A 26,656-nucleotide genomic window follows, 5' to 3' on the forward strand; every position below is an offset into this window, starting at 1 on the left:
TTTGACAAAATCCAACAGCCCTTTATGATAAAGCTCTTGGAGAGATCAGGGATAACAGGAACATACCTAAACATAATAAAAGCTATATAGAGCAAACCAACAGCCAACATCAAACTAACTGGAGAGAAACTCAAAGCAATTCCTCTAAAATCAGGAACAACACAAGGCTGCCCACTCTCTGCATACCTCTTCAATATTGTACTGGAAGTTCTAGCTAGAGCAATAAGACAACAAAAGGAGGTCAAGGGGAATACAAATTGGAAAGGAAGAAGTCAAACTTTTACTATTTGCAGATGATATGATAGTTTACATAAGTGACCAAAAAAACTCTACCAGGGAACTCTTATAGCTGATAAATACCTTCAGCAAAGTGGCAGGATACAAGATCAACTCAAGAAAATTAGTAGCACTACTGTATACAGTCAACAAAAGGGCTGAGAAAGAAATCAGAGTAACATCGCCCTTTACAATAGTCACAAACAACATAAAATACCTTGGGGTAATGCTAACCAAACAAGTGAAAGACCTGTATCACAAGAACTTTGAGTCTTTAAAGAAAGAAATTAAAGAAGACACCAGAAAATGGAAAGAACTCTCACACTCTTGGATAGGTAGAATCAATGTAGTAACAATGGCAATCTTGCTGAGAGTAATATACAGATTTAACGTAATCCCCCATTAAAATCCCAGCACAATTCTTTACAGACCTTGAAAGAACAATTCTCAACTTTATATGGAAAAACAAAAGACCCAGGATAGCCAAAACAACCCCGTTCAACAAGGCAACGTCCAGAGGCATTACCATACTTGACTTCAAGCTGTATTACAGAGCTATAGTCCTGAAAACAGCTTGGTATTGGTACAAACATAAACAGATAGACCAATGGAATTGAATTGAACACCCCAACACTAACCCATACATGTATGAACACCTGATCTTTGACAAAGAAGCTAAAATTATACAATGGAAAAAAGAAAGCATCTTCAACAAAAGGTCCTGGCATAACTGGAGGCTGACACGTAGAAGACTGCAGATAGATCCATGTCTATCGCTATGCATAAAACTTGAGTTCAAATGGATCAAAGACCTCAACATAAATCTAGTCACACTGAACCTCTTAGAAGAGAAAGTGGGTGGTACCCTTCAGGAGACAGCTTCCTGACCATAACACCAGTAGCACAGACAGTGAGGTCAACAATTAATAAATGAGACCTCCTGAAACTGAGAAGCTTCTGTAAGGCAAAGGACACAGTCAGCAAGACAAAAAGGCAGCCCACAGAATGGGAAAAGATATTCACTAACCCCATCTTACAGAGGGCTGATCTGTAAAATTTACCAAGAACTCAATAAGCAAGCTTCCAAAACACCAAAGGATCCAACTAAAAAGTGGGGTACAGAACTAAATAGAGAATTCTCAATAGAGGAGTCTAAAATGGCTGAGAGACACTTAAGAAAGTGCTCAACATCCCTAGCCATCAAGGAAATACAAATCAAAATAACCCTGAGATACCATCTTACTCCTGTCAGAATTGGCCAAAATATCAGTGACAGTTTATGCTGGAGAGGATGTGGAGAAAGGGGAACACTCCTCCACTGCTGGTGGGAGTGCCAACTTGTACAGCCACTTTGGAAATCAGTATGGAGATTCCTCAGGAAAATGAGACTCAGTCTACCACAAGATCCAGCAATTGCACTCTTAGGCATATACCCAAAAGAGGTACATTCATACAACAAGGACATCTGTTCCACTGTATTCACAGCAGCATTATTTGTAATAACCAGAACCTAGAAGCAACATAGATGCCCCTCAACTTAAGAGTGGATAGAGAAAATGTGGTACATTTACACAATGGAGTACTATTCAGTGGGAAAAAAACAATGGAATCTTGAAATTTGTAGGCAAATGGATGGCACTAGAAGAAACCATCCTGAGTAAAAAAGAGAAATATGGTATATACTCACTCATATATGGATTTTAGACATGAATCAAGGGAGTGTCAGCATACAATCCCATGACCAGAGAGTCTGGGAAACAGAACCTTCATTCAATGGCTGATGGAAGCAGAGGCAGACTCCCACAGCTAAACACTGAGCTGAATTCAAGGAATCCAGTGACAGAGAGGGAGGACTGATGAGCAAAGGGGTTAAGACTAGGCTGGTTTAACCCCCAGAAATAGCTGACCTGACAAGGGTTAGTTCTTGAATCCCAGACTGATGGCTGGAATTCCAGCATGGGACTGATCAAGACCCCCTGAATATGGGTGTCAATGAGGATGCCTAGGCAATCTAGGGGGCCTTGGGTAGTAGATCAGTATTTATCCCTGGCATACAAATGGGCTTTGGCTGCCCATTCCATAATGAGGGATGCTCTCTCAGCCTGGACTCTTGGGGGAGGGCCTAGGTCCTGCCCTGGATGAAATGACAGACTCTGGAAATCCTCCATGGAGGGCCTCACCCTCCTTGGGGATCAGAGTGGGGATTGGGTGGGGGCTTGGGGATTCTGATGGGAGGTGCAGGGGAGGAGGTGAGGGAGAGGGAGCTGGGATTGATAGGTGAAGCAAGCTTGTTTCTAATTTAAATTTAAAAAAGAAAAAAATCATATGGAAATACATATAGAAAACCTACAGACAGCCAAAGTAGTCCTAAACAGACAGAAAACAGCCGGAGGTGTATTACCTGAACTCAAACTGCTACAGAGCCTTAGTGACAAATACAACATGGTACCAGTACAAAAACAGACATATAGACAAGGGGAACATAAATGGCCCAGAAATAAAGTCATACAGATATGCACCCCTAGTTTTTGACAGACGAGTTAAAATTTATAAAGAAAAAAATCTCATTCAAGAAATGGTGCTAACTGGCAAAACTGGACAAGTTCCTATGGAAAAATAAAATTAGGCCCATATTTCTCACTCTGTACAAAAGTTAATCCAGTGTGGATCATATATCTCAATTTGGCACCAGAAATGTTTAGACAACTATAGAAAAACATGGTTCAGGGGATTGCCAGCAGAAAATCCCATTGCCAGAGAGTCTAGGAAACAGAACCTTCATCCAGCGACTGATGAAAGCAGAGGCAGACACCCACAGCTAAACACTGAACTGAGCTCCTGGAATCCAGTGTCAGGAAGAGACCTGATGGGCAAAGGAGTTAAGACTGGGCTGGTTTAACCCACAGAAACAGTGACCTGAACAAGGGGGAGCTCTTGGACCCCAGATTGATGGCTGTGTGGAAAACATGAGACAGACCCAGATCCCATGCATGCGGGTGTCAGTGAGGAGGCCTAGGTAATCTATGGGGTCTTGGGTAATATTTATCCCTGGCGTACAAATGGACTTTGGCTGCCCATCCCACAATGACGGATGCTCCCTAAGCCTAGACTCTTGGGGGAGGGCCTAGGCCCTGCCCTGGATGAAATGACAGTCACTGGATATCCACCATGGAGGGCCTCACCCTCCCTGGGAATCAGGGTGAAAATTGGGTAAGGGACTGGGGGACCTGGTGGGGAGGGCAGGAGGGAAGGGGAGGGAGAGGGAGCTGGGATTGACATGTGAAACAAGATTGTTTCTAACCTAAATAAAAACATAATTAATATTTTTTTAAAAAAGAAAAAGATGGTGAAAACATTTTACAATATAACCATTGGAATTCTTCAGGAAATAGCTAGTTATTGACAAATGGGGTTGCCTGAAGACAAAAGTCTTCCGCTTAGCAAAGGAAACTATCAGCAGAGCGAACAGACAGCCAAGAAAATACTAGAAAAGCCTTTTCAGCTACACTTCAGATAAAGGGTTAATTTAGAGTGCATTTAAAACTGCAAATATTAAACACCAATAAAACAAACCCCCATTCAACGAGTGGGCCATGAATGAACAGACAGCTCTCAAAAGAAGAAATACAAATGGTCAGATACATATTTCAAAAAGTGTTCAGCATCCTTAACTATCAGGGCAATAAATACAAATTGAGATTATTTTGAGATTTGATCTCACCCATCAGAATGGCTGCCATCAAGAAAACATGAAGACAAATGCTAATGAGGCTGCAGAACAGGAAACCTTGTTCATTATTAGTGGGAGTATAAAGTTGCGCAATCACCGTGGCAGTATGGAGGTTCTCAAAAATTAAAACTGTAGCTAATATATGAGCCAGCCAAAGGACTCTGGGCATACACTCAAAGGAGTCCACATCTTACCACAGAGATGCTTCCCATCCCCATTTGTTTTTCACGAAGAAACAGAATCAGCCTAGATGACATCAATAGGTGAGTGGCAGTAAAAAATGTGGGACATATGCACAGAGACATTTTATCTGGACACAAGGAAAGATGAAATTTGTAGGTATATGGCTACAAATAGAAAAAATGCTATGAGGTAACAACAGGCTCAGGGAAACAAATTCCATGTGTGCTCTCTCATCATATGCGTTTTCTCACATGTCCTCACTCTCTCTCATGACTCTCACATGTTTTTCTCACATGTTTTTCTCACATGTCCTCACTCTCTCACATGTCTCTCTCACATGTCCTCTCTCTCACATGTCTCTCTCACATGTCTCTCTCACATGTCCTCTCTCTCACATGTCTCTCTCACATGTCCTCTCTCTCACATGTCTCTCTCACATGTCTCTCTCACATGTCTCTCTCACATGTCTCTCTCACATGTCCTGTCTCTCACATGTCTCTCACATGTCTCTCTCACATGTCCTCTCTCTCATACGTCTCTCTCACGTCTCTCTCACATGTGCTCTCTCACATGTCCTCTCTCTCACATGTCTCTCTCACATGTCTCTCTCACATGTCTCTCTCACATGTCCTCTCTTTCACATGTCTCTCTCACATGTCTCTCTCACATGCATTCTCTCACATGTGCTCTCTCACATGCGTTCTCTTACATTTGTTCTCTCACATGTGCTCTCTCACATGTGTTCTCTCACATGTGACTTTAACTTGTACTTTTGTGTATTTATGTGGGAGGGAGTCTGAGTAGAGGCCAGGAAACCGGTAAGGCGCCCAGTAGAGAATGGGCTTTAAGGAAGGAGGCTGGAAAGGTCATAGACACGTGTGACATGAAATGTAAGCGGGAAGGATGGAACTGAAGTGGAGTGGGAGGAATGAGAGGGAGGGGACTAGACAGAGAAGGGTCAACCAAAACTATGAAAATGCCATAAGGAAACCTTTTCCTTTGTATGGTCACTGGAGAAAAAACAGGTTCAGTACATTTCCCCTGCTGACGTTTAGTTTTCTTTTGACCCCATCTCTCCTTTTTCATGCCTGTTTCTCTCTTTTGGTTGAGAATGTCTTTACTCTGCTGGTCCATGTTTGAAGCAGGTAAACTGATTTCACAAGTTCATTCCCAGATTGGAGGGATTTGCCTCAGGATGTGTGATGCCTTGAGTCAGAGGAGACTCTGGACTTTGTATTTTAAAGTATGGAATGAATTCATTCTTCAGGGTGAGAGACATGAACTTAACATCCAGAAGGGGAAGAGTATTATTCAAATATATCTCCTGTAGTAAAGTCCTTATCCTTGAAACTTAAGCCCTGATGCAGCAGCACCGCAAAGAGGTGACTGAGCCCTTATGAAGAGATCATGTGCTAGTCCTGGGGATGGATGCCAGCTTGGGTTGTCCTCATTTGAGCTGTTTGCTCTTGTCCCTCTGGGCGCTTTATTCTTTCACACTCATCGCTGATGAATGAAGGAACCAAATGAAACCCTATTCCTTTAGATTTGAATGAATCAGACTTTAAATAAACCAAATTCTCTGTTGATCCCCCAGTTTATAGTGTTCTGTTATAGGAAAAGAACATAAACAGACACCTCCTTCCTTTGAAGCATGCATGTCTGAATGTGTTGGAGGGTATGTTGTGGTTGGACTTGCGGAGTGTCTCGCATGTCTTTTCATTTGGGTACCTTTGCCTCCTGCCTTAACACCAGGTCCACTACCAACAAATAGAGTTACAAAATAATAAGAATATTTCCTGTTGATCAAAGCCTACCTAAATTTTCCCTTTTTATCTGTTTATTTAATAACATTTAAGATATGAATAGTAAACTTTAAACATTGGCATAAAGAGCCAGGTGTTGGTGGCACACGCTTTTAATCCCAGCACTCAGGAGGCAGAGACAGGCAGATCTCTGTGAGTTTGAGACCAGCCTGGTCTACAGAGCGAGTTCCAGGACAACCTCCAAAGCAGTACAGAGAAACCCTGTCTTGAAAAGCCAAAAAAAATTTTGGCAAAAAGACATTAAAATGAACATTAAAAATAAACATTAGTTTCCCTTCCTGAGCCCCAAGAGCACAGATAGCACCATTGGCGGAAACAGGCATTACTATTCAGCTGTTCTATGTCTTTCTAGAATACTTAAAGGCTAGACTTGCAACTTTGAAGTAAAAATCTCTTTGTGTCTCTAGTAAACTTTCCACAGCACCCTTCATTTCTTTCCAAGTATCCAAGAGAGAGGAATCTCCAGGGTTAATGCCTACTTAATAAAGTGTTTCAAATTTCCACTTAACTCTTACGATGGCCACTATCTTTCCATGGCCTTTCTGTGTCTATGAACCAATGAGGCTCCTGGTGGATACGCTGATATAGAATGAAGATGAGGAAAGACTGTGACTGACTCTTCAGTATCCTTGGTTCCTCCCATCATTTTGCTAGCAACCAAACACCACTGTTTCTGTTGAGCCCTATAACATAAAAGGTGACAGTAAAAGGTGCGTCCTTAGCATCATGCATAGGACAGAGGCTGTAGGGAAGAAATGCAAACACAGGTTCTAGCACTTCAAAGCTGTATGGGACTTATAGTATTAACTGTCTCCATTTCATCGTTGGTACAATGGTAACAACAATAGAAACCAATTCATAGATGTACAATGATAAAGTTTATAAGGCAACAAAAATTTAGTAAATAGATACACATAGTACTTTTCTCAATAGATATAAGGACTCTTATAATTATTATTGATATCAGTAAGTTTTGCAGAACTTGAATGCACGTATGTACAAAGTTTGTCATCATTTTCATTGTCTGATTCAATTTTGGTGCCTCTCTGGAGAAGACAGCTCAAGGTACATTCCCATCAAAGGATTTTGCCCCAAACCAGTGATCATACATGGAAACTTGTCTGTGGAGAAAGATCACTATGCTGAAATGGAAAATATCACCATTAAATGTAATCCTGGATATAACTTAGTTGGTTCCCCAAGCATCATTTGTTCGGAAAACAGAACATGGTACCCTGAGGTACCCAACTGTAAGATAATGGTGAGTGGCACAATTTGGGAAACTTCTGTGATGTCACCCTTAAATATAGCGGCCTCTTCCCAAGGCTCTGTCTCAAACTATGGTCTTATCACCTGCCACCTGCCAGGATGCCCAGTTTACCAGATTAACACTTATAACCTTGAAGCACTGTGCTTGAAGGAGTAGATTTTTCTGCTCTCTGGCTGGATCCAGAAGTTTAGAATTGAGGGTTTCCTAGACCTAGTGACCTGACCATAAATTTCCGTGTTTGTGGTCTGTATACTTTTGCTCTGCTTCTGGGCATGTGCAGGACTCCTCCGCACCTATCCTTATGGGGTTACTCTGGGTCCTTCTAGCTCTGTGCCTTTTCTTCAACTATACTTTTCTGCTCCTCAACATCCAGATGTTGTGACATATACCTATAATCCTAGTAACAAACAGCTGGGCATAGGAGGGTCCTAAACTCAAGTTTGTCTTGGGCTACAAAATCCTGTCTGAAAACACACACACACACACACACACACACACACACACACACACACACCTCTCTTCCTCATATTGTGGCCTGCATATGAATACCTGCTGAGGATGCAAAGTCTCTGCAGATTTTCTTAATGCTCATCAATTCTATCAATCTCACTTCTGCCAAGAATCCCTCTCAGACTGTACCCTCCACCCATTTACTTCTTGTAGGAAGTCCTTGAAAACTGCAGAGAAGTGAATGAAGGCAGAAAACTCTTGCAGTGTCTCTCAAACCCAGAAGATGTGAAAATGGCCCTGGAGGTGTACAAACTGTCTCTGGAGATCGAACGATTAGAAGAGGAGAAAGAGAAGTGGACACGGTTCCACAGGAGACCTTTCACACGCATTAAAATTAAGGGGCCTCTTAGGCCTTTTGATTAATGTGCAGAATCTCCATGCAGCAGCTGTACTGACGCCTAAGTGCTACCAGTCCTGTTAAAAAAGTTTCTGGGCCAGAAGAACTTACATGTATTTTTGTTTTATTTTTGAAGCTATGTCAATGAGTATTGGCTAGCTATTATGGTTCAATTGTCTACTTGGCTCAACTCACTATAATGGTTAAATATAAACTATAAAAACCAAAGTTTTTTGTTGTCATTATGTTCAGTATGTTGCATGAATATGACGTACGTACCCAGAACACAAATTTATTGTGTTGATAGGTAATTTTATTTCTCCTTTATTTTCTACCTTGCAAAGAATGAAGCTTTATCTATCCCAACCACATACCTGCTGAGTTGTCTCTAAACTCCATGACACTGTGTCTCATGGGCCCAGCACCTGCCAGTTCTGAATCTGCAGGACAAGGTCTGAATCTAAGGAACATTCTGGAAAACAGAACCTTATCACACTGCAGAGATTCTTTGGTGCCCTCTTCTGGTCACTTTCCACACTAACAAGAACTTCTAGACTCCCTTTAAAGCAAATTGGTTTTGTGTGTTCCTCCACATTATAGAAATGGAATCAGATGTATGTCCTGGTTTGTTTGTTTGTTTGTTTGTTTGTTTTTATTGAATTGACACAAGTTAGAGTTATTGTAGAATAGGGAACCATAGTTGAGAAAATGCTTCTGTAAGATTAGCCTGTAGGCAAGTCTGTGAGCATTTTCTTGATTAATGATTGAGGTGTCAGGGCCCAGGACACTGTGGCTCGTGCCCCCCTAGACTGGTGGTTCTGGGGTATATAAGAAAGGAAACTGGGAAAGCCAGGAGAGTGAGCAAGTAAGCAATGTTCCTCCTCAATTCCTGCCTCGAGGTTCCTGCCTTGAGTACCTGCCCTGACTTCCAGGGATGATGGACTTTAAGCTATATGATGAAATAAAACCTTCCCTTCCCAAGTGGCATTTGGTCATGGTGTTCTATCATAGCGATAGTAACTAAGAGAGAAATGTGTAATTTTAATCTCACATTTATGTCTGTGATTTTGAAGTCATGTCAATACAAACAAATCGACCGCATATATTTACATGTGTTATTTGCATTTTGGTTAGTGATGCTTGGCATGTTTGCCTGACCACAGCAATACCAGGGTGTATTATCAGTAGATAATACAGTGGATAAATTAGCTCTATGATGTCATGATGGGATGCTAGCCAGGACCAGGGAAACTCCACAATATCAATCAATTGATGCTCTTTTTTTCTGATGTCAACTGTGTTCCCATGGTTGTTTCCTTGGAGACTGAAACAATCCATCTCCTAGGCAAGCTCCTTAAGACAGATGATAAACAACTCAACATAACTCCAGGAAGTCCCTGAAACCGACCATATTCTCTAGGCCCCTCCTTCCCTGAGTAAGCAATAAAGACCACAGAGGGTCACTTTTAGACAAGCCACACTGCAAAGAAGATTCTGAGACTCAGAAGAAGCAGAAACTCTCTAAGCTCCCTGGAAGGGGTTTACACCCACAGAATCCCCTAGAAAGGACACTCTCCAACCTGTTGAGTTGAGCTGCCTGTATGTAGACTGTGCAGTGAGCTCCAGGTTCCCACCTTTGTGAACTGTCACCCGTGCTGGGGTGGGCTTTGGTAATGCAGTTACTTTTGAGTCATTTCTGCTTCTGTAACTAACCCGTCAGCCGCATTCCTTTAAGAAAACCCAGTAAAACTCATTGGTTCACCAAGTTGGACTTTGGTGGTATTTGTACTTTTGTCTGTTGTGGGTTTCCTATCTGGGAGGGTAGACGAGTGTGTTGTGTCTCCTTAGGAAAAGTCTTGTCACACAACAATAGTGTATCCATTATGACAGAGAATCAGCAGCTCAAACTCCACAGATATGTGGGGAAGAAGCCTGGCCACAAGAATATAATCCAAATACAGATGGGAATCCATTGCTGAGAGGGCCATCACTACATCCTCCATGATGGGAAGCCAAGTGATTGGCTGGCCTCCCTGGGACACTGTCCTGTAACCCGTGCTGATAGAAAAGAATGTCAGTTCTCACTTGTAGATAAATACAATGTTTCTCTCTGAGGTTCTCTAAGGGGTGTAGCTCAGTCTACAGGTAATTGGTCACCAATGAAAACTCTATTTCTTCCCTTCTTTTCCCTTCTGTCCATAACTCAATTTCAAGGACTTCCTGGTAAACTATGGCAAGCCAGCAAGATATTCTTCCATTTGCTTATAGATACTTTTAAGAAAGCATTTTGCTTTTTGTTTTGAAACATTGAGTGTGCGTGCACACACAAACACACACACACTTATTTACTTATTGTGTACATGTGTAGGTGAGTGGGTGAGTGTGCATGCGCCGTGGCACACAGGTAGAGTTGGGAGAATAACTTAGAGGGGTTGGTTCTCTCCTTGTACCCTGTGGGTGCTGCAGACCCAGCTCAGATTGTCAGGCTTGACAGCAGACACCTTTACCAGGTAAAAAATCTCACAGCACCCTCAGGGATGTATCTTTCTCATTTAATAGATAGTAATATGATCATTTGGGGTGGGGTGCACAGGATAGGGATGCCATCCGTGGATATCTCAACCGTTTCGTGTGCTTTAAGGAAACATACCTATTATTATAATTTTCCCCTTAGCATAAAACTTAGAACTTCTGAACTGAAAAACATCACAGAGATTGTTTTAGTTTCAAACTCCTTTCAATGCACACGTGCATAAAGACTTGAGTGACTTGGACTCCTGGCTGAGCCATATGATGCCCAATAGGTTTTATGGGAATTTGGTGTCCTGATAAATCACCAGTCTGTGGTCATTCCTGCCACAGTAGAAATGGGAGGCTTCTAGGAACACTGATTTAAGTGACTGTCTCAGGGATCCACCCAGAAAACATTTGTAAATTAGATGAGCATGGTATGCAGAGCTTGGCTTGATGCAGATAAGTTTAGGATCAGACATGGCAAACCATAAGAAAGCTAAGCTGGGCACTCTATCCTTCTCTCCTGTCTGCAAAGAATGTTAATAATACTAATGGTGTAACTTCCCAGGAAACCAAATGCAATACTCTGTGGAAAGCTTTGGAACCTGATTATTAAGCAGAATCGGCAACTTGTTAAAATTATCCTGGTTCTTCCTCGGAAGACGAAGTCACCACTTGGTGGCTTTATTTGGTCACCTTTCCCTTGAGGAAGGCTGATGTTTAATCACTGATATTTCAGGGAGGAGGACCCACTCACTGACTTCCAGGCAATGTTCCTCTTTGTGTGTCTGTGCACGTGGTTGTTAGGGCTGTCTTGTACTTGTGACAGCTCAGATTGACAGTGAAAACTATTTTTGGATTGTCCCCACCCCCATGTTCATTGTCTCTAGAATGTCAGATAACAAATATTCACTGTTGGTTCAATTGGCAAATCATAGGAAGTACAGGTTTATAATGCCCTGCCCTGCTTCAAGTAGGCTCAAATATAGAATCTGGGCATAAGATGCCTGGCAGGTATTAGTGGACCAGCTTTAGCTCAGACAGTGAATTAGGTTTGGGGGCTAACAAATAAGCCCTCTAAAGCTTTTCTCTTAGTGCATTTATGAGCGGTTTATGTTGAGCTAAAAAGGTCTTTATTCTGATCTAGCCACCACCAAACGTTGTTGTAAGCTGGCATGCTTCTGTTTGCAGCAACGATGTGCTGTTCGTTAACATTTAATGTCCATGTGGGGTTTACCTGTGTTTTAAGCAGAACCACAACATAATCCTTTAGTTTTCTACTGATATATCCTCAATGTCAATTACTTTGATGTCATAGATGCATCAAGAATACACACTATTCCTGAAGATCTGCCTGGTCTGGATGTAGGACCAGTAAATGCCCCTGTTGTGAGAAAGAAGAAACAGTTAGAAAGTCTTGGAGTTGGGTCTATGAGATGACTCCGTGGGTAAAGATTTCTGCAACCAAGCGTGGGGATCTGAGTGGAAGGAGAGAACCCATTCCTGTCCCCACACCCCAGCTCTTAGGCAAGCTAGTGTCCTCTGCCAGATTTGGAGGGCCATTAGATGACCCAGTCCAGTTATCGTCTATACCTGGCCTGTTTGACTCTGCCCTTCCGCTTCAGTGACTTAAAATGCTGTTGCTACTAGGTTTTATCCATCTATCTCAGCATCAATTCATTCATGATTTCAAGTTTCACCATTACCTGATCCAGGGTCTCTGAGAATGCTGTGTCCGAGGGCTTTCTCTCTGAGACTCAGCGGCATGCCCTGTAAATTACATGTAGTTTTCTCAGCACCATAGTTCCTCAGAGTCTTCTCTCTGCTCTGGTGTCATCCTATCCTTTATGGCTAAGTGTGAAGTTATGGGAGATAGTAAATAGTTTAATTAAGGAATAAAGAATTAGTTAACAAGAAGTTAACTGGTGTTAAGTACAATGAAATAATTTTTTAAGGAATATATTTAACTATGTAATTATAGACTCATTTGGAAGCTAAATATTATAATCATTAAGGTACTTTTCTAGCAGAAACAATTTTATGTTAATGTAAAGTATTTAGGTGACTATTCCTAAATGATTAAAAGTTAATTCTTCTATAGGCCTAATTTTTTTCTAGTGTAGTAGTCATTAAGTAGATTATTTTTCTATTAGCATAGTAAAGCATCACATTATTATAAAAATAAATGAATTCAGTAGTGTAAAATTATAAAACACTATGTAAATAGAAGGCATTACATAATGCATTGCTTTATAATTTGGAGAGTAATTGTCTTGTGCACAGGCAATTGTCTAATAGTTTGTAAGGGTCAACATGTCCCACTAGAATAGAACTAGCTATAAATGCAGGTTTGAGTTATTGTTTTAATTTATAAAAGGAGTGATACTTCAAGAATGTTGCTCATTGTTCCCAGACATCCTATGGGAGTGAGCTATGTGAACAATTACTGTGATAATTCATAAAAAAGTATTTACCCAGTGAATATGTTTAATTTTGTATTTCAAGCCTTAGAATGATAGATAAGTAAACATTTATTTGAGGCCTAGAACTTCAAGAGTGAAGACTTCATAATATTTGACACTTACCCCTGCTCATAAAACAAAGGTTTCAGATACAGATGGATAAGCTGGCCATGAGTTATAAGATGCCAAGGAATGACAGAGCCCCGGATAATGAAAGTTCACCTTAACTGCTGTTGCTGTTTTCATTATATCTGTGTGTGAAGCCAGAAACTGGAAACAGAAAGCTGTCTATTGTGAGATATTTGTATACTGTGTGAAAATGTGTTGCTGTGATTGGTGTAATAAAAATATGAATGACCAATAGCTAAGCAGGGGAGGATAGGTGGAATTCCCAGGGAGAGAAATTAGGAGGAGAAATCTGGGTATGTGATTCCTCAGACTGGGAGCAAGTTGGATGTGTCCTAGTAAGAAGAGGTAAGCAATCCATGTGGCAAAACATAGATTTAAAAAATATAGGCTAATTAAGTTATAAGAGTTAGTTGAGAACAAGCCCAAGCTAAAGCCAAAATTTCATATTAAATTTCCATGTCTTTATTTGGGAGCTGGAGATCAGAAGATAGTCCAACAAGAAAGCTTGCTACTGTTGTCTGTGGATAAGGATAAGTACACTGATTCTGAAAATGTCACGGTCCAGTGTGACTCTGGCTTTGTTGAGCTGGATCCCCAGTATCTCCTGCTCAGAGAGTAGAAACTGGAACATAGAGACTTCTAAGTCATAGGATTGGGATTCATTTGTGAGTCATGGTCTCTCTTGCCCCTCTCAAAGCACTCAGGTCAGTTGAGGGTGGCAAGTCTCAACGAAAATAGGAAAAATCAGAGGCTCATAGACAGCAGGATACCATATACATGGGAATACTGACTCCTAATATTAAATAAACAATACAGGACACTGCAGTTCTGAAATAGCATGTTTCTAGTGTGTTGGCACAGGCTCCTAATCCGGGAAGACACAGGCTAGAGGATTGTGATTTCAACTTTATTCAGGATTGCACAGTGAGTTCTAGGGAAGCTTGGATTTAAGATCTCTCTCCCTGCCTCCCTCCACCCCTCTCTCCTCTCCTCTCCTTATGTGGCACCAGAAATAACAGCAGCAAAGACACATTAAATTTGTTAGTAGAAAATGAGTATTTGATGCAACCCTACAAGCCTATAAAAAGTCATACCCAATTTGAGTCTTGTCTCTCTCAACAAGTTGCATGCAAAATAAGAGTCTTTCATGCACTCCACAGATAAAAATATTTATCATGCTATACTGTGTGGAATTGAGAATGAGATAGAGAGAAGAGGAGAGAAAGAGAGAGAGAGAGAGAGAGAGAGTTCTACCCCCACACAGGTGTCCCAGAACAGAACTATGGTTTATACTCTGGCTGACACCAACAGGTCTTCATGTGTTCTCTGCTCAACCACTGGCATGAGGCTATTCTAGGTCCTGAGCTGTTCTGCCATGCAGGGATGCATTTTCCTGTGACTGGAGAGAATCTATTCTATGTCACCCAGCGTCTGTATCTTTCTGGAAGCCTCTGAAGGCTGCAGCATGTGCTCACATGCAGGACACTCATGAACTGTCTCATAAGCTCAGGGGAGGTGAAAATGGCTCTGAAATTGTCTTAGTTAGGGTTTCTATTGCTGTGAAGAGACACCATGACCACAGCAACTCTTATAGAGGAAGACATTTAATTGAGGTGACTCATTTACAGTTCAGAGATTCAGTCCATAATCATCAGAATGGGGAGCATGGCAGCATGCAAGCAGATGTGGTGCTGGAGCTAAGAGTCCTACATCTTGCAGGCAACAGGAAGTTGACTGTCAATCATGCTAAGGGAAGCTTGAGCAAAAGAGACCTCAAAGCCCACCCCCATAGGGACATACTTCCTCCAACAAAGCTATACTTCCTAATAGTGTCATTTCCCTGGGGGGAGCATTTTCCTTCAAACCACCACAGATGGTATACAAGCATTCCCTGGAGACCTAATTATCAGAGCTACCAAGAGACAAGGCAAGACAACTCATCCTTTAGCTATCATTAACATTTTCCCAAAGAAGGAAAAGAGATGCGTCTGGCTTGCTTGTTCTCTGTTCAGTGTGGGTCACTTTGGCCTGGCATCTCTGCTGCGTCCTTCCCACCAATGTTCATGGTAATAAACATTCATATACAAAACTATCTGCCTCCTATGGTCACGCTAGATCCTCACAAAGAGTACGTGAGTTAACATGTACTTGCTGTGCACACCTGATATTTGACCATTGTTTCCCGCCAGCGGGAACGACCACACCCTTTCATCTCTCTAGTTTCCACCGCATCTCACTCTGGCAAGCCTCTAACCATTAAATAATAATTTATAAAAATAATTTTAGTCTTTCATATCTTCATGAAGCTTCTTTATTACTCATTTACAGTAGAATATATTTTAAAGCACAGATTGCGATCCCAATTTGTGTTATATTTTTGCATGCAAAATCACTTGTGAGTTTAATGAGGCTGGGAAATTTTTAAGCATATTTTGTGTTCAGAGCTCCATAGTTGGCTTCCATCTCTATACTGATTTTAGGATAATGAAGTCAAGAATGAACACAATGTTGGGTTACCTGCCCTTGTGGGAGACTAGTGCTTAGGCCTAGTTGTGGAGGAGCCAACACATATGTAAGGTCATCCCACAGGTACGAGGGAGCTTCACCATGGACACAGCAGTTCCCACCACTCATGGATACTGAGCTCTGTTTCAGGAGGTGCTAAGTGATTTTTCTGGCCTGGTTTTTCTTTTTTTTTTTTTAATTCACTCACATTGTTTTAAAAATGAAATTTGCTGTGTTTATTTAAGGTTTTGGCACACAAGCAAATCCTTCAGTAGTTAGTGTGGTGAGGCAGATTAACGCACCTTCCACCATTCATAGTTACCTGTATGTGCATAATAAGAATAGCTAAAACTCTTATTTATTTAATTAAAAAAATCACAATTTCCTTAACCCTGGGTGGGGTGCACATTCATTCTACAGAAGTGATGAGTCTAGGTGTCATCTAGCCTGTGTCATTTGACTTATGCCTCTCCATTTCCTGTGGGTTTCCTATGCCCCATGCTAACTGCAGTTCATATGTGTATGTGCTGTCCACAAATACATGAGGTCATGCACCACTTTCATGTTTAAAAAGGAGGTCCCATATTAGCTGACACCACATAAATGGAAATTCACAAATTTCCTGAAATATGATTGTAAAGTGATCTTAAGAAAATCCAGACAGCAACTCAATGAAATTGTAAAAGAAATCAAGGTTTGGATGAAAAAAATTCAACAGTTAAATATAACAATCATCAAAATGAAAATTCTAGAGCTGAAAGTTTCAGTGAATGAAATTTTTAAAAATATGATAAAGACCCTCAGCAGCAGAAAAAATAACAAGTCAAAGATGGCTTTCTTTTTGTAAAAAAGTATGTAAGGAAGAGAAAAAATAGAAATAGTGGAAAATTTAAAGGAATCTTGTGGGACTTACAGAACAGCATTAAGTCAACAAAGATTCACAGTTTGAGAGTTCTGGAAGAAGAGAAGATGAGAAAAGTCCGACAAGCATATGCTATGAAACAATTGTAGAAAACATCTGAAGTTCTAGGAGATACACAAATATTTTTCCTTTTTTATTTAAATTAGAAACAAGCTTGTTTTACATGTCAATCCCAGTTCCCTTTCCCTCCCCTCCTTCCCTGCCCCCAACTGACCTCCTATCCCATCCCCTTTCTGCTCCCCAGGGAGGGTAAGGCCTTCAGTGGGGGATCTTCAAAATCTGTCATATCATTTGGAGCAGGGCCTAGGCCCTCCCCTGTGTACAGGCTGAGAGAGTAACCCTCTATGTGGAGTGGGCTCCCAAAGTACATTCAATTACTAGGGATAAATACTGATCCATTACCAGAGGCCCCATAGATTGCCCAGACCTCCAAACTGACATTCACATTCAGAGGGTCTGGAACGGTCCTATGCTGGTTTCCCAGCTATCAATCTGGGATCCATGAGCTCCCCCTTGTTCAGGTCAAATGTTTCTATGGGTTTCTCCAGCCTGGTCTTGACCCCATTCATCACTCCTCTCTCTCTGCAACTGGATTCCGGAGTTTGGCTCAGTCACCCTGAACATGCCCGATCTCGTCTGATCTCAGAAGCCAAGCAGGGTCGGGCCTGGTTAGTGCTTGGATGGGAGATATACAAATATTTAAGTCTAGGAGAATCATAGTTCTCCAGGCAGATGCACACCCTTCCCCCAATGTTATAAGGCACATAAGAAAGCAGACAAAAAAAAAAAAGACAAAGAAAGATCATAACAGAAGTGGGGGGATATATTATTTATGACTTAATGAAGCTTGCCTGAACAATCAGAATGCAAAGCTAGCAACAGCTATAGAAGCTGGGACTCAGGATTCAGAGGCAGATGGATCTCTCTGAGTTCAAGGTCACTCAGGGCTACATGAGAGTGAATCATGTAAAAGAATAACAGAGCTCACACCCTTAATCTCAGCACTAGAGCCTTATATAAAGGGCAAAGGGTCTTCAGCCATGACGAGGACAGGATCTCCCCAGTCCTTGGTAGAGGTAAGAACTACTGGCTTGGCTGCTTTGCTTCTCTGTTCTTCAGATTGAACCCCAATATCTGTCTCTAGGTTTATATTGTTCATACTACACAGAAGGAAGAGACAAGTAGGGAGTTATCTATTGTGCAATCAGTGAATGCCCCAAGAAAAGCTCAGGATGGGAGAAAGTGATTTTACATGTTCAGAGTAAAAAAACAAAAAACAAAACCAATAACAACAAAATAAGAGTTGGCATCCTGAATGTGGCACCTTTATTTCAGAAATAAAGGAGAAATGGAGTCTTTCACAAATAAACAAAACCTGAAGGAATTCATCACAACTTGCCCAACCTGTGTTCCTAATTGTACCATGACCAGTCTCATTAGGTAAAGGTAATTAGACATCCCTAACACTGTGAACTCCCAGAAGTACCTCCTAAAAATTAAAAACTGCTTTAGACATTGTTCACCAAACAAGTTTATCTGTAAACAAGCACTTAATTTTCAAACTAATTTTATTTAAATATTTGTTCTTGTTGCTTGGTTTTTGCAAAGCTTTATAGTTGTTGCCTGTTGAGACGACATTTTTTTTCCTCTGAACTACTTAAAGTTCATCCTAAGGGGTTCGATTGGCACCAACTCCTTTACATCTATTACTTATATATCTCTGAATTGCAGAATCTAGTCAGACCAACAAAGACAGATTGTATATTGATGATGAGATACAGGCAAAGTCAAACAATCAGATGGTGGATCAGTGATGTCTTTGGGAAATATTCAGAGACAAGAAGGGAAATTATCAAAACCAAAATGAAGCTGTACTTGGGATGGTAGTACTTGCTTATAAGGCCATCACTTGGGAGTTGAAGACAGGAGAATTGTGAGTTTGAGGCCAACCTAGGCTTTCTAGTGAGGCCTCATCTTAACAACGACAGGATGGAGTCACTTATGCTACTCATTTCAAAAGTAATGAAAGCTAAGACGTTACAGAGAAATGATTCTTATGCACAGTTACCGGACACTCACTTGGCTGCTACTTGTATTATGTTTATTTCAGATACAAGATCATTTTCAGAAAATTCTATGTCAAATTTCTCAAGAGTGAGATAGATCTGAGATGGTGTTAATGATTGTAACTATTTGGCAGGAACTCCGGACATTCTAAAGAAACACACTTGTACCCCTTCCTTTTGGCTACCAGACTATTGAAACAATGGTCTTCAAGAAGTTAAAATGTCCTCAGGAATGTCACTTTGTTCTGTGAATCCACAAAACTTCATGAGACTGCTTCCACACTGGAGCGTGGGATTGGGGCAGCCTAAGTCTGTGTTCTTGGGCTATGGGCACTCAAAATGACTGTAGAACAGACTGTCCATCTCTGTTCCCTTTAAGATGGGGACTGTAGTTTCTGTGCATAGGGGCAATTAGCCAGTAAGCTATTTGTCTTTCTTGGGACTATAGTGGAGACTGCTAATTGTTTTCCAGTATTGATTTCCTCCAGCTTGCTCTTAGTAACTCGGCTTTTCTTATTCCTTCATGCCAGGAAGAAACATATGTGGCCACTTAGCTAGACTGTCTCTTCGAATAATCTTTCCAGTGTGTGCAATTTCACTGCCCCTTTCTTAGAAACATATATCCACTAGCTACTTCCTTTTTGTCACTACCAGGAGCTAAAATGATGATGCTAGTGAACCAGCTTCCACATTGCTGATGAGGACAATGCCCTAGGGAATGTTGAAGTGTCAAACAGGAAGGTTCCCTGGGTGACATTATATTCTGAATCACAGACTAACCTGCACATACTGCTGTCTCTGCATTGCCTGAGAGAGATTAATGTCTTCCTAGTAGGTCACTGGGTTTAGTGTGTGTGGAAGGGTGTGGTTGTGGTGTTAATTTCAGTTCTTGAGTATTTATTATGCTTATTTATTTACTTTAATTTCTGTTTCTAAATCCCTTTTAGAAAGTTTTTATTTGATTCAATTTAATGTGTAAGACTCTGCTTTAGTCAGGGTTTCTATTGCTGCAATGAAACACTATGACCAAAAAGCAAGTTGGGGAAGAAAGGGTTTATTTGACTTATACTTCCAGATATTGGAAACAGGAACTCAAGCAGGACAGAAACCTGGAGGCAGGAGCTGATGTAGAGACCATCGAGGGATGCTGGTTTTTGGTTTGCTTCTCCTGATTTGTTCAGCCTGCTGTCTTATAGAATCAAGGACCACCAGCCCAGGGATGGCCCCACCCACCATGGGCTGGGCCCTCCCCCACTGATCACCAATTGGGAAAATGCTTTACAGCTGGATCTCTTGGAGGCATTTCCTCAACCGAATCTCCTTCCTCTCTGAGGACTCTAGCTTGTGTCAGGTTGACACACAAAACCAACCAGTAAAGAATGTTTTGTCTCTGTGTATGTCTGCGCACCATGTGTGTGCCTGGTGTCCTCTGACACAATAAACACCTGAGCCCCTGGAACTGGAGTTACATAGATGGTTGTGGGTGGCCTTGGGGGTGCTGGGAATCGAACCCAAGTCCTCTAGAAGAGTAGTCAGTGTTCTTAACTTCTGAGCTCTCTCTACTTCCCTGTTTCTATAGTTTCATTTAAACTAAGTGTGGTGGCATATATGTGTAATTCCTGAATTTAGGAGTCTGAGGTTTGGAAGGTCATGAATGACTTTGAGGCTACATAGCAAATTTAATGTCAATCTGAGCTATAAAGTAAGAGACATTGTCTAAAAAAAAAAAAAGAACAAAACACAATTTCTTAATAATTAATTAAAACGGTAATTAAACTGAGTTTATTTTCCACTCCAAATGGGAAATATAGTAGATGAAATATTTACTTTAGTTGTCAAAACAAACATAACGGTTCTACAGGCAAGAGGCCAGCCTGGGCCACAGAGCAAGATCCTCCTGCAAATATAGGAGGAAAATGGGAAACACTTAGATTTACACTGCCCTTGAACTCTGCCTCAAGCTTCCTCTTCCAGCCCATATTTACCCCATTGTTCTTGTCTTGCAGTGCCAAGCCCATTTGTGTTCTTCCCTAAAGAGAGTGAAGCGAGAGCAGAGGGTAGACTTATATTCAAGTTATTTTCAGGCCAGTGGTTTTTCCATTCGTCGTGACTATGTCATCATTGTGCTTCCCCAGCACTGGTGGATTATAATATCACCAGCATGGAAACTGTGTAGCTATGTACTCAATCTCACATAACACCAGTTATAAATTTCTATTACTAAATATTTTCCTAGAAATACAGAGAAACAATTCTGTATGGTCAGACGTGACTTCTGGTTTAATGAGAGAGGTTGGAAAGAAGGAAATTGGAGAATGAGACACTACCAGATAAAATGTTATCTATGAGCTGTATGAGCTTTGATCCCAGCATCCGGGAGGCAGAGGCAGGCAGACCTCTGTGAGTTCGAGGCCGGCTTAGTCTCTGTAAAGCTAATTCCAGGACAGCAAGAAACCCTATCTCAAAAACCAAAATAGTTACCTATGAACAGAGCCTGAGGATCAGTTGTTCTTTGTAAGAAGGGATGAGCTGAGAGCAGTGTCTTTTCATCTACACTGACTACCAGTCTTATGTTTACTTCCTTTTAGTAAATCATCAGTTTTCTGATTCTGTTATTTCCAAGTTTAATGATACCATCACTCCTTGCCAATACTAATACATAAATGATGCATATTTATGTGACTGGATATATTGTCGAAATTTTCTTTTTAGTTTTATATTTCATGTCTAAATTAATATCAAATAGAAGTGTAAAATTTCAAACAAAATTGAGCCTATTTCACATCATAATAATATTCATAACTTAAATTTGCTATAACAAAACTTAAAATCATGTAGGATAAATTCCCCTTGGCTAGAGATTATTCCCATGATTCCAGTACTCTGAATACTGGGGCAGGAACACTGCCAGTTTGAAGCTAATCTATGCTATGTTGTATATTTGAAGGAAGCTTGCACTACACAAGAAAAATTTGTCTCAACAACATAGTGTAGAGACTGGGGAGATGATGATTCAGTGGCTGAGAATGCTTGTTGCTCTTGCAAAGGACCAAGGTTTGCTTCTCAGCGCCCACATGGTGACTCACAACTGTGACTATAATTCCAGGTTATCCAACACGCTTTCCTGGCCTCCACTGACTCCAGGCATGAATGTGGTGCACATACATGCATGTAAACAAGCACTCACACACATAAAATAGAATAAATAAACACTTTTAAGAAACACACAGAAATACCCCCAAATTCAAATTTACAAAGGGGAATCTATTTTTTTCTGTTATGAAAATAGAAACTTGCTGCATGAACTATTTTACAAGGAACACTGAATCACATTATGAGTAATGTCCATAGGTTTATTTGATAAATTCCCAAGAAAACCAAAGATCTTATCTGTCTAAACTAAAACATAAATCTAGTAAAATAACTTTCTAGCTCATAACTTTCTAGAAGTTAGTTATTGAAGATATACACTATATATATGCTTTAACAAAATATAAATCTTGTTGTACACAGTCTTTCAAACTGGTCTCCAAATTAGTTTTGCCTTTCATTTTTGCATATAACTGTTACCCACCAAACAGTGTGTTTTGGATCATTTATCTAAAGTACTACCACTACATTTTAAAGTCTTGAAATCAGGAAATACAAGTTCTTGAACACTTATTTCCCTTGTAAATTTATTCTGACTACTTGAAACCTTTTCCTTTTATTTTTTTAAATTTTATTTTATTTATAACTTCCTTTTGATTTACCATATAAATGATTGTGTCATCTACAAATAAACACAATTTTGTTGCTATATTTTCAAATCTATGCCTTTTGTTTATTTTCTTGTCTTATTGCAAAGCCTATGACCTATGACCTCTATATATTTCCTAGTAGAAACAGAGACAGTCTTGCCTTCATGACCATATTGAGAGAAAGAAGTACAACATTTCAGTATTAAGTCACACTATTTGTGTTTTACATATACATACTTACCTTTCATTCTAGGAAGCCATAGAAATTATCATCAGGTATGTCTATAGACTCAATGGATCACTATGAGATACCTTAGTGTTGTTTGGTGTCTGGGGTTTATCCGTTAACTGGGGTCATAGTGATGACCTGTGTCTCTAGGAGCAGAAATAGCTCAAATTCAGTAGCTTTCTAGAGACTGCAAGTCAATTAATGGAGGTCCCTTTGGAGCAGAACTGAAGAATTTCTACTATATATGCCTCATATTGACCTGGCCTTATTTTCAGTTCAATAATTAGAAAGTTGTGGGGAAAAAGTCATTAACAAGGTCAAAGGCAAGATATAATGTCTTTCTATTAGAATGATCAATCTTATTACTAATTCAGTTTTGATCTCCTTTTAACATATATCAAGCCATGCCCTGGTTGGCTGATACTATTAGCCACACACAGGTTCTGACAGGACAAGACACTCCAGTCTACCCACATCCCACTACTGTTCAAAAGCAAAACCAGTCGCCATGTACAAAACTTAAGTCCAAATGGACCAAAGACCTCAACATAAATCCAGCCACACCGAACCTCTTAGAAGAGAAAGTGGGTGGTACCCTTGAACGAATTGGTATAGGAGACAGCTTCCTGAACATAACACCAGTAGCACAGACAGTGAGGTCAACAATTAATAAATGAGACCTCCTGAAACCAAGAAGCTTCTGTAAGGCAAAGGACACAGTCAGCAAGATAAAAAGGCAGCCCACAGAGTGGGAAAAGATATTTACTAACCCCACATCTGACAGAGGGCTGATCTCCAAAATTTACAAAGAACTCAAGAAGCAAGTTTTCAAAATACCAAAGGATCCAATTAAAAAGTGGGTTACAGAACTAAATAGAGAATTCTCAATAGAGGAGTCTAAAATGGCTGAGAGGCACTTGAGAAAGTGCTCAACATCCTTAGCCATCAGGGAAATGCAAATCAAAACAACTCTGAGATACCATCTTACTCCTGTCAGAATGGCTAAAATCAAAAACACCAATGACAATTTATGCTGGAGAGGTTGTGGTGAAAGGGGGACACTCCTCCATTGCTGGTGGGAGTGCCAACTTGTACAGTCACTTTGGAAATCAGTATGAAGATTCCTCAGAAAAATGGGAATAAACCTACCACAAGACCCAGCAACTCCACTCTTAGGCCTATATCCAAAAGATGTCCATTCATACAACAAGGATGTCTGTTCCACTATGTTCATAGCAGCATTATTTGTAATAGCCAGAACTTAGAAGCAACCTAGATGCCCCTCAATCGAAGAGTGGATAGAGAAAATGTGGTGCATTTACACAATGGAGTACTACTCAGCGGAAAAACACAATGGAATCTTGAAATTTGCAGGCAAATGGATGGCACTAGAAGAAACCATCCTGAGTAAAAAAGAGAAATATGGTATATACTCACTCATATATGGATTTTAGACATGAATCAGGGGAGTGTCAGCATACAATCCCATGACCAGAGAGTCTGGGAAACAGAACCTTCATTCAATGGCTGATGGAAGCAGAGGCAGACTCCCACAGCTAAACACTGAGCTGAACTCAAGGAATCCAGTGACAGAGAGGGAGGACTGATGAGCAAAGGGGTTAAGACTGGGCTGGTTTAACCCCAGAAACAGCTGACCTGACAAGGGTTAGTTCTTGAATCCCAGACTGTTGGCTGGAATTCCAGCATGGGACTGATCAAGACCCCCTAAACATGGGTGTCATTGAGGAGGCCTAGGTAATCTATTGAGCCTTGGGTAGTAGATCAGTATTTATCCTGTGTATACAAATGGACTTTGGGCGCCCATCCAACAATGAGAGATGCACTCTCACCCTGGACTCCCAGGGGAGGGTCTAGGCCCTGCCCTTGATGAAATGACAGACTATGGACACCCCCATGGAGGGCCTCACCCTCCCTGGGGAAATGAGGGGATATTGGAGGGGTTGATGGGAGGGCGTGGGAGGAGGGGAGGGAAAGGGAGAAGGACCTGGAATTGATATGTGAAGCAACCTTGTTTCTAATTTAAATTTAAAAATAAAAATTAGAAAAAAAGCAAAACAAGTCAAAACCTGTAAGAACTGGAAGCCACAATATAGGGAGGGAAAGGAGCAAGGCAAAGACGTGTTTTCAGGAAAAGTACAATTTTCACCAAACCATGAGCCATGAAGCATAGCACAGAGTTATCCAATCTGAGTCAAGGGGATTCCTCTGGCATTGACCAATTTGGGAGAGGGAGGTGTAACTTCCTAGTGATGAGATAGAACTTCCTAGCAGGATGATTCTGGTCATTCTAAAATGTTCTTTGAGTATCATATTGGGTAACTGCATCACCAACAGTACCCAGGGAATGGAACAGCACTTTACCAGGAAAAACTCAACAATATTAATTTGCTACCAAGTTAATGGGATCAGTTATCATGATCTTCCAATAATGACCTTTGTGTAAAGATGCCTGGAGTTTGCATATGGTTTTGGGATTAACATTTGGCTTATCTGCTAATTATCTAGAGATTTGGGGAAGTCTACTCAATCTATCTATATTGCTTCTTCATCTATACAATATTGATGATAAGATCCATTTTATGGGGTTTTATGCAGCTAATTATTATAATTTATGTTAAATTCTGGAATATTGTATAGTTAAAATTAGAAGCAGTACAATAAAATCCTTCTGAATGATTTCATGACATTTGCAAATTTCCACATCTGGTCAGATGCAGAGAACAACTGACCATGGGGTGTCCAATGACAACTGATACATCTATAATGTAACCCTTAGACAGGGAGCACTGTGAAAGGAGGGGCGGGAAGACTTGAAAGAGACAGAAGCAGATGTCTGCTGCCAGAGTATCTTCTACATGTGACAGAGAAGTTGTGCCCATGACATCTAAGCAATATGGCTGCCTAAACAAGACCTTTATAATGACAATACCAGTTGGCATGCCAACAAGGATGGGGGACTGTTCAATGGAGAATCGCACCATCATCCTGATAGGTTATCCAAACTCAGAGTCAGACCAAACATGTATGTGTAAGCAACACTAAGTGGACTCAGCAGTGTGTGTGTGTGTGTGTGTGTGTGTGTGTGTAAAACACAATAATTAAAGAGGAAGAACTCATGAGTTAGAGAGAGAATGGGGGCATAGGGATAGAGTCAGAGGGGGAAATGATATGTATCTAATACACATGTAGGGGATTCTCAAAATATTTACAATAAATATGTGTTTATTTGACTAAACTACTCATATTCCCTCTTTCACTTATTCTCTCTATGGTGTTCAGTCACAAACTTCCTAAGCTTTGTAGACTTGCATACGTTTCTGTGTTTTATTATGGTTGTTTCTACCATTAAGAACAAATAGCTACATACATTTAAAATCATAATTATTATTATTTCAAGAAAAATCATTTATACTTCTGAGATTAAAGTATTATTTACTGGGACTAAGTTTTGAAACACAGTTTTCCCTGCCAATTAAACTCTGTTATAAATTACATTCCTGAGGAAAATTCTGTTAAACAATTTTAAAATATTCTAGTATTTTGAATTTAAAATAATGAAACAAATATCTTTCTGATTAGTACACTGAAATTGTGTCTTCTTATTGTAGTTCCCCTTTCTAAGGACTTGAAGCTCAGTAAACCAGGATTCCATTTGCTCCATTTTTCTTAGAAGTTGAAACATGATTATATTTTCATCAATATTTCAGAGAAATTTGCTCAGTTATATTTTGATAACACTTCCCACTTCTCTCTGAGAGATAAGCATTTTAGCTTGCTACTGCCAGTATGTAGCAGTCATTCCAACTCAGCTGCTAGTGTGGTCCTCTTTAGGACAAGCTCATTCTATTGGTACCCCTATGTCTGCCTCCTCCAGGAACAGATAGGCCCAGGTGGTGGGCAGAGTTAGAATCCAAGTGATCATTGCCTTTAGAAGACTAT

The 26,656-nt window shown here is 40.5% G+C and overlaps 1 protein-coding gene across 3 annotated transcripts in view; it reads left to right on the forward strand.

Moving 5' to 3' along the window:
- The window catches only part of LOC101827079 (zona pellucida sperm-binding protein 3 receptor-like), a 47,854-nt gene extending 39,497 nt beyond the window's left edge, over positions 1-8,357 (forward strand). For 2 of the 3 annotated variants that reach the window (XM_040739137.1, XM_040739138.1), the window contains 2 exons: positions 7,065-7,273; positions 7,946-8,357. In XM_040739137.1, the coding sequence (XP_040595071.1) occupies positions 7,065-7,273; positions 7,946-8,155 (419 nt within the window). In that variant the 3' untranslated portion in view covers positions 8,156-8,357. The remainder of the gene's footprint in view (positions 1-7,064; positions 7,274-7,945) is intronic. The other variant, XM_040739136.1, reaches the window with a different exon arrangement.
- The last annotated feature ends 18,299 nt before the right edge of the window (positions 8,358-26,656 follow it).

This window comes from Mesocricetus auratus, unplaced genomic scaffold (genome assembly GCF_017639785.1).
Source record: "Mesocricetus auratus isolate SY011 unplaced genomic scaffold, BCM_Maur_2.0 Super-Scaffold_100676, whole genome shotgun sequence".
Lineage (NCBI taxonomy): Eukaryota > Metazoa > Chordata > Mammalia > Rodentia > Cricetidae > Mesocricetus > Mesocricetus auratus.